At 42.1% G+C, this 12,820-nt stretch overlaps 2 protein-coding genes across 14 annotated transcripts in view; one reads left to right on the top strand and one right to left on the bottom strand.

The window, feature by feature from the left end:
- WDR20 (WD repeat domain 20) overlaps positions 1-5,419 on the top strand; it is a 77,962-nt gene extending 72,543 nt beyond the window's left edge. The window contains exon 5 of the transcript XR_012159569.1: positions 5,151-5,419. The gene's annotated coding sequence lies outside the window, so the exon portion shown is untranslated. The remainder of the gene's footprint in view (positions 1-5,150) is intronic.
- Positions 1-12,820, bottom strand: part of MOK (MOK protein kinase) — a 34,846-nt gene that overhangs the window by 12,494 nt on the left and 9,532 nt on the right. For 6 of the 13 annotated variants that reach the window (XM_073349686.1, XM_073349677.1, XM_073349676.1 and 3 more), the window contains exons 3-4: positions 10,794-10,883; positions 8,443-8,540 (exon numbers count right to left, since the gene is read on the bottom strand). The exons of 1 other annotated variant lie outside the window; for it this stretch is intronic. In XM_073349686.1, coding sequence (XP_073205787.1) covers positions 8,443-8,540; positions 10,794-10,883 — 188 coding nt within the window. Of the gene's footprint in view, positions 1-3,695; positions 3,820-8,442; positions 8,541-10,793; positions 10,884-12,820 lie in introns of those variants that run through there. 6 more of the 13 variants (XM_073349681.1, XM_073349680.1, XM_073349685.1 and 3 more) reach the window with 4 other exon arrangements.

Below are 12,820 nucleotides of genomic sequence, written 5' to 3' on the forward strand. Positions count from 1 at the left end.
TTTTCAAAAGGTTTCTGGGGAGGGCAGCCTTATTGCATCCTCCACGGTAGGACACTTTACCATGGTAGGCCAGTAGCACATAGTCTGGAATCATTGTATAAGAAAGCATGGCAGTGTGTGGTCCCGGTGTTTGCTGGCATTCAAGCAACATCCGTTCTTTATTTCTCTGTGTTATCCTCAGGAGAGTGATATCATTCATGGTCACCTGGTTGAAACAGGGGAATTTTATTCAGGGGACATTCAGAGGTGGCCGTTCCCGCTGGGCTGTTTGCCTGTGGCTGAAAAGAAATCATCCCCCCCCATTAGCCACACGGTGGAGGGAGGGGTGAAGCGATCATCCCAGAGAATTGGGTGTGTGGGGGGGGTTAGTTGGGTTTGTGCTGCACGTTAACCCGAAAACATCAGCCCCTCCTTTTAAATGGCCAATGTGTCTTTTTCCATTTTAATCTCCCTTTTTTTCCTCCCACAGCTGCAAAAGTTTCAACACTGCTACTAGCATCTCTGTCCCAGAGGCTAGCGCAGATAAGAAAGTAAAAAAAATGCACTCGCAATGAAATGTTCTCTGAGCTCATGCAGTCCAGCCAAACTGAAACAGCCAGCAGAATGCATGGAGGCAGACAATGGCAGAGTCCAGGAAAGCACAAAATGAACATGAGGACAGATGGCTGGAGCAACAGGAGAGGTGACGGCAGCATGATAAAGGAGGCAGAATGCAATGCTGAGGCTACTGGAGGATCAAACTGATATGCTCCGGCGTATGGTTGAGGTGCAGGAAAGGCACAGACCGCCACTGCAGCCCCTGTGTAATCAAGCGCCCTCCTCCCCAAGTTCCATAGTCTCCTCACCCAGACGCCTAAGAACGCAGGGGTGGGGGTGCCCCTCCAGGCACCCAACCACTCCACCCCAGAGGACTGCCCAAGCAACAGAAGGCTCGCATTCAATAAGTTTTAAAGTGCAATGTGGCCTTGTCCTTCCTTCCTCCCCTGCTCCCTCACCCCCCCACTCCACCCGGTGCTTCCCTCCTCCCACACCCCTCCCGGGCTACCTTGGCAGCTATCTCCCTATTTGTGTGACGAATTAATAAAGAATGCATGATTTTGAAACAACGACTTTATTGCCTCTGTAAGCGGTGATCGAAGGTGGGATGGGAGGGCAGTTGGGTTACAGGGAAGTAGAGTGAACCAAGGTGGTGGGTTTTCATCAAAGAGAAACAAACAGAACTTTCACACCGTAGCCTGCTCAGCCATGAAACTGGTTTTCAAAGCTTCTTTGATGCGCAGCGCACCCTGCTGTGCTCTTCTAACCGCCCTGGTGTCTGACTGCAAGTAATCAGCAGCCAGGCGATTTGCCTCAACTTCCCCCCCAGCATAAACGTCTCCCCCTTACTCTCACAGATATTGTGGGGAACACAGCAAGCAGTAATAACAATGGGAATACTGGTTTCGCTGAGGTCTAACCGAGTCACTAAACTGCACCAGTGCGCTTTTAAACATCCAAATGCACATTCTACCACCACTCTGCACTTTCTCAGCCTGTAGTTGAACAGCTCCTGACTACTGTCCAGGCTGCCTGTGCATGGCTTCATGAGCCATGGCATTAAGGAGTATGCTGGGTCCCCAAGGATAACTATAGGCATTTCAACATCCCTAACAGTTATTTTCTGGTCTGGGAATAAAGTCCCTTCTTGCAGCTTTTGAAACAGACCAGAGTTCCCAAAGATGCGAGCGTCATGCACCTTTCCTGGCCATCCCACGTTGATGTTGGTGAAACATCCCTTGTGATCCACCAGTGCTTGCAGCACCATTGAAAAGTACCCCTTTCGGTTTATGTACTGGCTGCCTTGGTGGTCCGGTCCCAAGATAGGGATATGCGTTCCGTCTATCACCCCACCACAGTTAGGGAATCCCATTGCAGCAAAGCCATCCACTATAACCTGCACATTTCCCAGAGTCACTACCCTTGATAGCAGCAGCTCAGTGATTGCGTTGGCTACTTGGATCACAGCAGCCCCCACAGTAGACTTGCCCACTCCAAATTGATTCCCAACTGACCAGTAGCTGTCTGGCGTTGCAAGCTTCCACAGGGCTATCGCCACTCGCTTGTGAGCCATGAGAGCTGCTCTCTTCTTGGTATTCTTGCGCTTCAGGGCAGGGGAAAGCAAGGCACTTTCATGGAACTTTGACCTTACGCATGTGAAAGTTTCACAGCCACTGGGAATAATCCCAGACCTGCAACACTATGCGGTCCCACTAGTCTGTGCTTGTTTCACGGGCCCAGAATCAGTGTTCCATGGCATAAGCCTGCCCCATTGCCACCAGGATGGCCAAATTGTAGGGGCCCATGCTTTGAGAGAAGTCTGCGTCCATGTCCTCATCACTCTCATCACTCTGCTGCCATCGCCCCCTGCCTGCTTTTGCAGGTTCTGGTTCTGCATATACTGCATGATAATGTGAGAGGTGTTTACAATGCTCATAACTGCTGTGGTGATCTGAGCAAGCTCCATGCTTGCCATGATATGGCGTCTGCAGGAGAGCAGAGTGGCAACGGAAGCGGTCGTTCAATGATGATGGTTTGCAAATCTACTGCACCGTCTGCTGCCAGGACACAACAGCTGAGCGGGCTGCACACTTGCCATGTTATGGCGAGACAAGAGCAGCCGAGCAGAGCTTCAGCGGAAGCGGCCCTGCGAGACCACCAGGAGAGCAGAGTGGCAGCGGAAACGGTGGCTGACGACCTGTGAGGTGGATTCATGAGAGCAGAGTTGCCACGGAAGCGGGAGCCCACGAGAGGCAACACAGAGAAATTCACTATTGAGACAAGAGCAGGAGAGCGGAGTGGCAGCGAATGCGATGGTTTGAAGACAACAGTTAGCAGTCCTACTGCACCATCTGCTGAAAGCAGTATGGCACCCGCACGGAAAAAAGGCATGAAACAATTGTCTGCCATTGCTTTCACGGAGGAAGGGGTGACTGACGACATGTACCCAAAACCATCTGCGACAACGTTTTTGCCCCATCAGGCATTGGGAGCTTAACCCAGAATTCCAATGGGCAGCGGAGACTGTGGGAACTGTGGGATAGCTACCCACAGTGCAACACTCCGAAAGTCGATGCTAGCATGGGTACTGTGGACGCACTCCGCCAACTTAATGCGCTTAGTGGGTACATACACAATCGACTGTATAAAATCGCTTTCTAAAAATCGACTTCTATAAATTCGACCTAATTTCGTAGAGTAGTCATACCCATAGTCAACTATTCATAAGTGCCTAAGTCACATAGGAATACAAATCACACAAAGTGACAGGCATTTCTCAAAATTCCACATTAGTTCCCCAATCACCATAATCCATGTAGATTAGACAACAATGCTTGAAACAGTGGTGCATTTACATTAGGGCTCTTAACAGTGCTGTCAGCAACAATGGGATTTTTTGAAAAACTTTCTTAGTGCAGACAAGGTTACATAGTCTTCCACATCAGACAAACTCTGAATTACTAATGTTAAAAATAGAATTAAAAAAAAATAAAATAAATGTAGGCATCTTCATAACAAGGTACAAGCTCAACTGTTTTTTCCCTTTGCAAGTCACCTTTCAGGACTGAACCAATGCTCTTCAGCTTTCAGAATTACAACATTATAAAAGCTTAACTCAATAAATAATTATGAACAGAATCACAACAGGAAGATGTTACCTTGTATGTGGCTGCAATGCACTTGTATCCATGGAATCTTCTCTGGATCTTAAGAGTCCTAACCTCCTTCCACTGAAGTCACTGGCAAAATTCCCATTTACTTAATTGGAATAGACCTGGGTGCCTAGTTTGTAGATAGTGAATGAAGGCGCTCTATTGCGCTAAATGTTCTATTCAGAACATAACTTTGTAAGGAGATTATGTCATAATTCTTTCCCCACTTGAGTAGTTTTAAAGACACTTTCAAAATATTCCTAATCTACATAACCAATGTTAATATTTCTGTCAACCAGAATTTTTTCAGAAAAAATAGGATTAATTTCCAAGACCAGTGCCATTAAGAAACCGAATAAATACTGCTTTCGTAAACATTGCTGTTCTCACACACCTGTTCCAATTAGAAATCTATTCTTAGCAAACCCATGCTTGAAAATTTTCTTCATTCCAAAACTTTGTATAGACCAGCTGGTTCTAGACATTTGCTTCCCCTCTTTCATTGTCTCCACCGAGTTTAAAAAAGCCTTTTTGTAGTAGTTTTATGCCTTTTTCAAATTTTATTTTGCAGGACTCATAATTTTATTCAGAAAATTAAAGCATAATTAACACTAAAGAGATATTGTTTACCGGTAGTAATCCATTTCTCTTCTGCACAGTGAAACAGTCTGAGATGTTAACTAGTTTGTGTGGGTGCACAGCTGTGGAGGGCTGCTCTCTGACAAAGCATCAATAAAATAATATCTACAGCAGAGTGATGTACAGATTAGCAATATGTTCCTTCTGCTTCAGAACAGGGCAGCTACAAAAAGGAGATCCTTTTATTTAGTTACAACTATCATCCAGGTAGTATTCTTGAAGTTGTTGAATACTATACTTTTCAAAATTAAGAAGGATTCATTTATTTTCCAGTTCAACTGTGTGTTGGGAGCTTAACATTTTCTAGGTTTTAAAACAGCAAGTCTCAAGTGTTGGCTGGGTTTTGCAGGTGCCCTTTCTTTTTGGTGGCTCCGTTTGTGGCTATTGCTAGTTCAAAATCAGAATTTCCATCCACAGGAAATGTTGATATTTTGGCACGTGTTTAATTGAGACAAAAGTTGAAATATTTTTTCCACGGAACAGAAAATTCCAAAACAATTCAATTTGAAAATGTAATGATGTTATCTTGCTGCCTCATGTGAAGCTGTAGATCAGGTACGTCATATCCCATTCTCCTCTATGACCCAGGCTCCTCATGGTACATTACCCATAATGCACTGCAGAAGTTAAACAAGAGATGAGACAGTGGTGAATCATGGGAAATGAGTCCAGCCAGGGAGCCCAGCCCATAAAGAAGAACCCGGGCACAAGGTTTCATAGCAGCTCAGATAGATGCAGTTCAATGTCAAACTCGAACTAAACTGTAATGTTTCAATTTGAGTTGACCCAACCTGAAATGAAATATTTTGGTTTTCCTAACAGAAAATCAAAAATGTCAGCAAACTTGGAATCTTCCTGTGGAAAACTTTGATTTTTGGAAACTGTTATCCATCAAATTACAAGTTTAAATCCTGGTCCTATATTCAGAAAATCCATCTCCCTTTCAAGGCATTCAAAGATAACACCAGATGACTACTAAAAAAATTAGAGAGCACGCTTTAAAAAGGTGAGTTGTAAATGGACTTACAACTCTTTTTAGCAATGCTGATTTCTCCCCATTATCCAGACTATAGCATTCAACTTTCACCTCCCTAACCAGACTAAGGGCTTGTCTAAACTTACAGCATTTCGGCTGCAATACTGTAAAACTTAGGCCTGGTCTACACTGGGGCGGGGGGAAAAAATCGATCTAAGTTACGCAACTTTCACATAGCTGAAGTGGATGTACTTAGATCTACTTACTGTGGTGACTTCACTGCAGTAGGTCGACTGCTGACGCTCCCCCGTCGACTCCACCTGCGCTTCTCGCTCCAGTGGAGTACCGGAGTTGACGGGAGAACGCTCGGCAGTCGATTTATCTTCCTCACTAGATGCGATAAATCGACCTCCACTGGATCCATCGCTCCGGAGGTAAGTGTAGACATGCCCTTCGTGAAGACTCTACCTAAGCCAACGGGAGGGCTTCTCCTGTTGGTGTAGGTACTTCACCTCCCCGAGAGATGGCAGCTGTGTCAACAGAAGAAACCCTCCCATCGACATAGCACTGTCTACACTGGGAGGGTTAGGGTGGTGTAACTATGTCGCTCAGGGGTGTGGATTTTCCACACCCTTGAGCGATGTAGTTATATTGACATAAGTTGGTAGTGTAGACCAAGCCTAAGTCAGGTATTCAAATCCACCCCCATCCACACACCAGGCTAAGGAAGGACGTTCAGAATACTAATCTTTCTATTATTTTCATTCTAGGTCTCCCAACATCCATCCAACTGCAGCTAACTAGATCCTACTCTGCTGAAATAGCTACCTTCTACCGTAACTACTTATATGCTTCAGTTGTAGAAAGGCCACCTTTTCCTTCCCAACTCAAAGCAGAGTTGGTCTATAGGCATTCAGATATCTATACTATTTGACACACTCTTGTATAGCTTCCTAAAGCTATAACTGTTTTCCCTCCCTCAAAACTATAACAAATAGCTCTTCTAGCTCCCAACAAGCTGGCTCCATTCTTAAACAGGGTTCCAAGGAAGCTGTGATTGCATCATTTTGGTGACTAATGGGGTTGTATGTAGAGTGGGAGTCAGCAAGCCCTGTGGGGATGAATGTTGTTGAAACCCAAGTGCCTGTGATGGAAGACCATTACTTTTATTTCAGTAACACCTACAGGCCCTAGCCACTGTACACACACAGTGAGAGGTGGTCCCTATTCACAAAGCTTACTATCTAAATAGATTAGACAAGATAGAGGTTGGGAGAGGAAACAAGCACGGAATTGACATGACATGCCAAAAGCCAAGCAGCAGATCAGTGTACGCTGGGAGCAGAATCCTGGACTCCAGTACCCTATTGACAGGATCTAATGGCTTTTAAAGATTTTGTAGCTCAGGAGCTCTGGGTCTTGTATGCCTACGTAAGGAAAACGGACTCATTGCTGAAAGTACTGGAATTCTGTTAATTCCATTTACAAGAAATATTTAATATGGTGGTTTTGTTTATTAAATTATAGGTGTGAGCTTCACAGTTAAGCTGAACAATAAGGGACACAGCAAATGCTTCAGTCAGTTCTGAAGTACAAACCTAAACATTTTAATTTTTCAGAACTGAAATAAGTAACGCTCAAATCGGTTTCCTGGAAGCAGAAAGTTTTGCTTACAATCCATCCGATTAATCCATTGTAGATGACAGCCCCTTACATTACTGACTCAGACTTACTAAGGATACCACAAGTCTGAAGACTAGACTTATTATAAGGCTATTATTTATGTTTTAATAACAAAGACACGAGCTACTGCATGACTCAACTTTTACAATGACAAGCATAGTTCAACTATTTTTCGGCATTCTAATTTCAGCTTTTGATCTAAGTATAGATAAAAAAACAGGGTTATTCACCATTGCAGAGGTCTGAAAGCATGGTCTCCTCAAAGTTAGTAGGAACTTTTCTCTAGATTGTAACTCAGCATGCAATTATTTGCTTATTTGGGTTTTAAAGTACCACATATCATACCCTGGGCATGTTGTTTTTTCTAATGACTATTTTAAATTTTGAAATCGCTGCACATTAAACTTCAATAACAACCTCCCTAGCCCCAGCCAGCAACCATTATCCAGCTCTCAAAATGTCTATGTGGCCTTGTCTACATAGTTTTTGTACTGGCATAACTGTTGGTTAGGGATGTGATTTTTCTTTAAATTGCTATAGAAATACTAGAACAACCCCTTGTGTGGATGCACTTACACAAGTATAAAGGTGCCATAGACCAGTATAGCTCATTCCCTTTCTCTTACATAAATAAACTACACTGATATAAGCACCACTGAAACTTTGTCCACAGTGTGCAGGGGGGTCATATAATTAAAGCAGTACAACTTTTGTCTTTAGACAGCTCTAAAAATAAATGACCAACACACTCTAGCCTTCCTCCACTTCAATTTATTGTCTTTAGTTACTGGCAAATCATCCTACTGTCTTTTCCTGGAAACTCCTCCCATGGTCCTAATTCTTACATTGAAAAACAGCTGCTCTAGCATCAGAAGCTAGGAACTAATGTTTACAGAACATGAAGGAAGTTCCAGGTAGTAATTTGGCAGGCTTCCTCTATGGGGATAAAGTTTAGCAGAAGCTGTAGAGGCTTGTATTACTCTATCATGAGCCCTTCTTGAATAGACTTACCTTGGTTCTCAAACTTTATTAAGTTTCAACTGAAAGATTTGCTGCTTTCAAACAAAATGAGCACAATTTTCTTACCATTAAACTGGTAATTTTTATAATGAAAATGTATAACATAATGCAATACAAACTTTCCATGTTTCAGAGTAGCAGTCGTGTAGTCTGTATCAGAGTTGTTTCCCTTTCAGGTTTGATCATGTATATCTATAGAGTCACTACTCTGACTCATTTAAAATAGACGTGTGCACAAGTTTCTAAATTAAAAATGCCTATATAGTATAGAAAACAGGCAAAAAATAGTAGAAATTTCCCTAAAAATTGTACAATATACTCTTCAATTTCATACTATATAATCATTACATGAAAGCCAAATGAAAAGTATGATTAATGCCACTTTATGGTCTGTGAAAGGGAGGATTTTGAATGACTCAAACATGCTCTACATACCTCTTATTAGCTCATAAATATTCATGTCCATAAGTTCACATATTAGTGCAAGAGAGCCAGATTTTCTGTCACTGAAGAAACAAATAGGGGTTTTTTTTCTGAGCAAGAAATAAAATTATATTTGCATTTGTATACAAAGTAGACAAAAAGTACTCCACTCAGCAAAAGAGTCAGTTTAATCATCAATAAGGCAACTTGTAGTTTTCAGTTTCAACAAACCTTTACCTAGAGAAACCTATTGAAATTGATTTATAATTTTAATTTACAATGGCATTTTCCCAAACTCTTTGCATTCGGCTCTCCTGGCAGGAAGCCTCATTAGCCTTCCAAGTACTATATGGATTTTTACTCTAAGTATGGCACAATGATGCAGTCTGGAAGCGCCCAAAAAAATAGCAAGACATAATATAGCCATAAAGTATAAACTAAACATTGATAAGAGATACAAAAGCATTGTGCCATATCTGAAAATATTTAATAGTTGAGCTGGTCCCAATATTGTTCCGTCTGGCCAAAATAAGTCACATTTTTAGCTATGTCACTTTCTAAATTCTATATTTTAACAGTGGCAGTTTTCTATGATAGTGGATTTCCTGTAACTTGAAGTCTTTAAATCATGATTTGAGGACTTCAGTAACTCAGCCAGAGGTTTGGAATCTATTACAGGAGTGGGTGGGTGAGGTTCTGTGGCCTGCAATGTGCAGGTCAGACTAGATCAGTGATCCCCAAACTTTTTACCTCACGACCCCCCTTACCCCTGTCTGCACCTCCCCCCCCCCACGAGCCGGGAGTGATGGCATGACTCCAGGAGTGGGGGGACGTGGACAGAGGTAAGAGAGCTGGGGCCACAGCTCGGGTACGGGGGTGGGAGACCAGGAGCAGAGCCCTGGGTGCAGGGCCGGTGGTCAGGGCCCCGGGGCCAGGTATCACTACCTCACCTGGGGGCTGGCCCGGGCCCCAGCCGCAGCCCCCCAAACAGTCCTCCAGGCCCCCTCACACCCCACAGTTTGGGGACCTCTAGACTAGATGATCATGATGGTCCTGGTCCCTTCCAACCTTAAATTCTATATTGGGAATGACCTTCAGAATGGTAATTGTTGTCCATCTGTGCTTTTTCATTTTGCCTGGCACTATGTATGTAATAGGAGTTGTGAAATGATTAAAAGCAGGACCCAGTCTATTCCACAATTGCGACATTTAAATGTTTTACTCCAGAATCTGAGATTTTGGGTTTTGTTTTTTTTTTAAAAATGTTTAACCTTGTAGTTGCAGAAAAACTTGTGAATATGAACAGAGAGTGCTTCCTGTTTGACTCTACAGGGAGCTGGAACATCTCCCTGAGAAGTGTGACCTACCTCATTATCTCAAAACGGGCCCCTGTGGACTTCACAATTCTGCTGCTAAATAACTTGATGTTTTTCCAAGATGCCATGGAATTCATCATGTTCCTGCAGCTGGCAACCGACATTTTGTTTTATTTTTCCTTGCCCTGGTGGGACCTGTCTACGGATGCCTCTTGCTCTCCAATGTTCCTTTCCCAATAATTTGATTACAGTGAACGCTCCCTGCACTGTTCAGTTGAGCCAGGCAAAAAGGAATTGGGGAACCAGAAATGGAGTCCATCTTGCAGCAAGAGAGTGGCTGACAATCTGGGCTGTAGCTAGATCTAGGGAACTCAGGAGATGGGCTACTAAAGATGAATACTAGCTTCCCTCTTCTGGCACTTGTAGTGAGAAGTAGTTTCTAAGCTGGGTTGTCTGGATAACACTGCAAGGGCTGAGGCCCAAAGAATGCAAAAGCCAGCCTGAAGAGCATAGTGAAAAAAAATCCTTGTAAATAATAATCAACAAATGTTATGCTTGATTAATTTCAGCAATGAACCATAGTGTGCAGTTGCATAGGGGTGAGGAGGATGAAGGCAATAGAATAGAAGTCAGCTTTGCTACAGAATTTGGTCTATCTGTGCAACAGAGTACAGGGAGCCTTGGAGGGCAGTAGGCATTAAGTCTCCTTCCCGTAAAACCAGAACATAAATTTATTAATTGCTTAAAAATATCTCTTGTCCCAGATCACTTGTTTTCCCATTTTGATAGTATGGATGTTGTAGTTCATGTTTTTGCAGCAATATACTCTAAAGAAACTGAAAAGTGTAATTTAGAACTGTATCATATCTTTGCTTAACAATAGGCATAAGGGCTTGGGAGAATCAGACAGATCTTCCAAAGATTTCCTTTTTGATGGAATAAATAATTGGTTAAATGCCTCCAAGCTGTCTTTTGTCTCGAAAAGCTACTGAAAAATTTGCAAATAGAGGATACAGGAAGTAGGGGAAATAAATACACTGTACTTACAAAACCACCTCGTGTAACATAAGGATATTGGGATGTGGATTCAGTCGCCTCAGTGCTTGTATTTCTCGCAGACTATTCACTTGCTCGATACTAATGTGTAATTTAAAAAAGAAGTGAGAGTGGAAAACTAGTTTACAATTTAGGAATTAGATTGTGACTAAGTCCCCACACAAGGGAGCAAGAACCTCCCTTCCTCTTATGTCCCTCTGCAAGCTACCCAAATCTGGGGTCCAGGAATGAAGAAGTAATTGGGGAGTTAACTGCCTGGGGCAAGGGGATGGGGTGGGAAATGGGTAATATCCTGGCTCCACTTCCCCTTCTTGCTGACCAGACTGGCTGACCCAGGAGAAGTGGGGAGTAATTTACTGTTGGTGTAGTCCAGAAGTAAATTATTACTCCGCAGCAGCAAGAAAGAAATCGGAGAGGAACTGTGACTCAGAAGTGCATCCAAGTCACAATAACTCCCACTGCTCCTCCTGGGTTGGTGCATCTTACAGCTAAAGACTATACCTAAAAGGCACAATCTAGCCCTGTGTAATCATTAGCGTTCAAACTCAATTTAAAAATTAATAACCACTAGTGTGAAGAACTGAAACACAGTATTTTACTAGCTAGTTGAAACATAATTAAATACTATGTCATTCATGCCTGGGACTCAATTAACCATTAGAAGTTCAGCTACAGAAACCGTTGGGGGAAAAATCCATTTTATGGGGCTTCAATGGCCTTGCATGGACACTAGATATAGCAAATCACTACAGGATAAGCTTTTCCTTTCACAAGCTGATCAAGAGTTAACCAAATGCCAAAATCCTTATGAAACTAAGAAAATTATCCTGTACTAGCAAGATCAATTTATATCACTATTACCTATAGCTATAAGTGAACATTCCAGTAAAAGTGTAACCTCTAGCCATTCATAACTATCAGAGGGTCCAAGACCTAAGGGTCACTTTAATGCGTCATAGGGAAGATGCTTTCACAATCCCTCGTAAATATGGGAATGGTGGACATCTAAGTGCAATGAGTTGAACACACTCAAAATTTCTTAATCTCATAACTAGTATTTATTTTTGTTAATTTGGTCTCAACTCTACACACAGTTTTCTTTTTTAATAAAAAGAGAGACAAAACTAAAACAGATCTCTGAAAACTAACATGATTGACTGGATATGTTTTTGGTCTCAGTGCTTAATGTTAGCATTTCTGAATGGTCCCAAATAAAATGTTCCTAATTTTAATTCAAAACATGACCACAGTAAATTGATTCACACAATGAGGGTTATTTTCCAAACCAAAGTAGTACAATTTTCATGTTTGTTTTTAATCAATTTCAATATGCATTAAAAAAGGAAAATATATACTCAAAAGATCTGAACTGCCCATGTGAATTTCCCTGATAAAAATCCATTGCTGGAATCTGTTTCACACGATATACTGCCAGTTTCAACTATCTGTAAATAACAGTAATTTTACTTGGAGTACACTGTGCAAAACTGACCGACTCATCAATACTGGTTTACGTGACAGGGCCAGCTACCTCATCATCTAATAAGATTTAATCTTGACAAACAAAAACAAACTGATCATAACTTCAGTGAGACATAATGGAAGCCTGTTTTGTGTTAACAAACAAAAAATCCCAAAACTCAGCACCAGCAAACTGGCATCTTTCCCAAATAAACCTCATACATACAGCTAATTAAACAAATTCTCAGTTTTTAATATTTCTAAAATTGATTAGCCAAGAAATTTGTGTGCGCATTCAGAACATTCTGGACCAAATATTGGGTTGTAACCAAGCTGCACGCAGTGTAACTAAGGACAGAACCACTTTTACATACACCTTGTTCCTCCAGCTGTCCAGATCCCCTGAGTTTATGGCTCCATTGTACTAATGTATCAGCACAAAGTGGCTATAGTATAAAGTTTATATTCAGTGGCCTTGGCTGATTAATTTTTTTTTCCATTTAAAGGAAAAGGATGTGTTGGTAAACTCACTCTTCCTTAATCTCTGCAGATCTTGA

The sequence above is a fragment of the Lepidochelys kempii genome, chromosome 6 (genome assembly GCF_965140265.1).
Source record: "Lepidochelys kempii isolate rLepKem1 chromosome 6, rLepKem1.hap2, whole genome shotgun sequence".
NCBI lineage: Eukaryota > Metazoa > Chordata > Testudines > Cheloniidae > Lepidochelys > Lepidochelys kempii.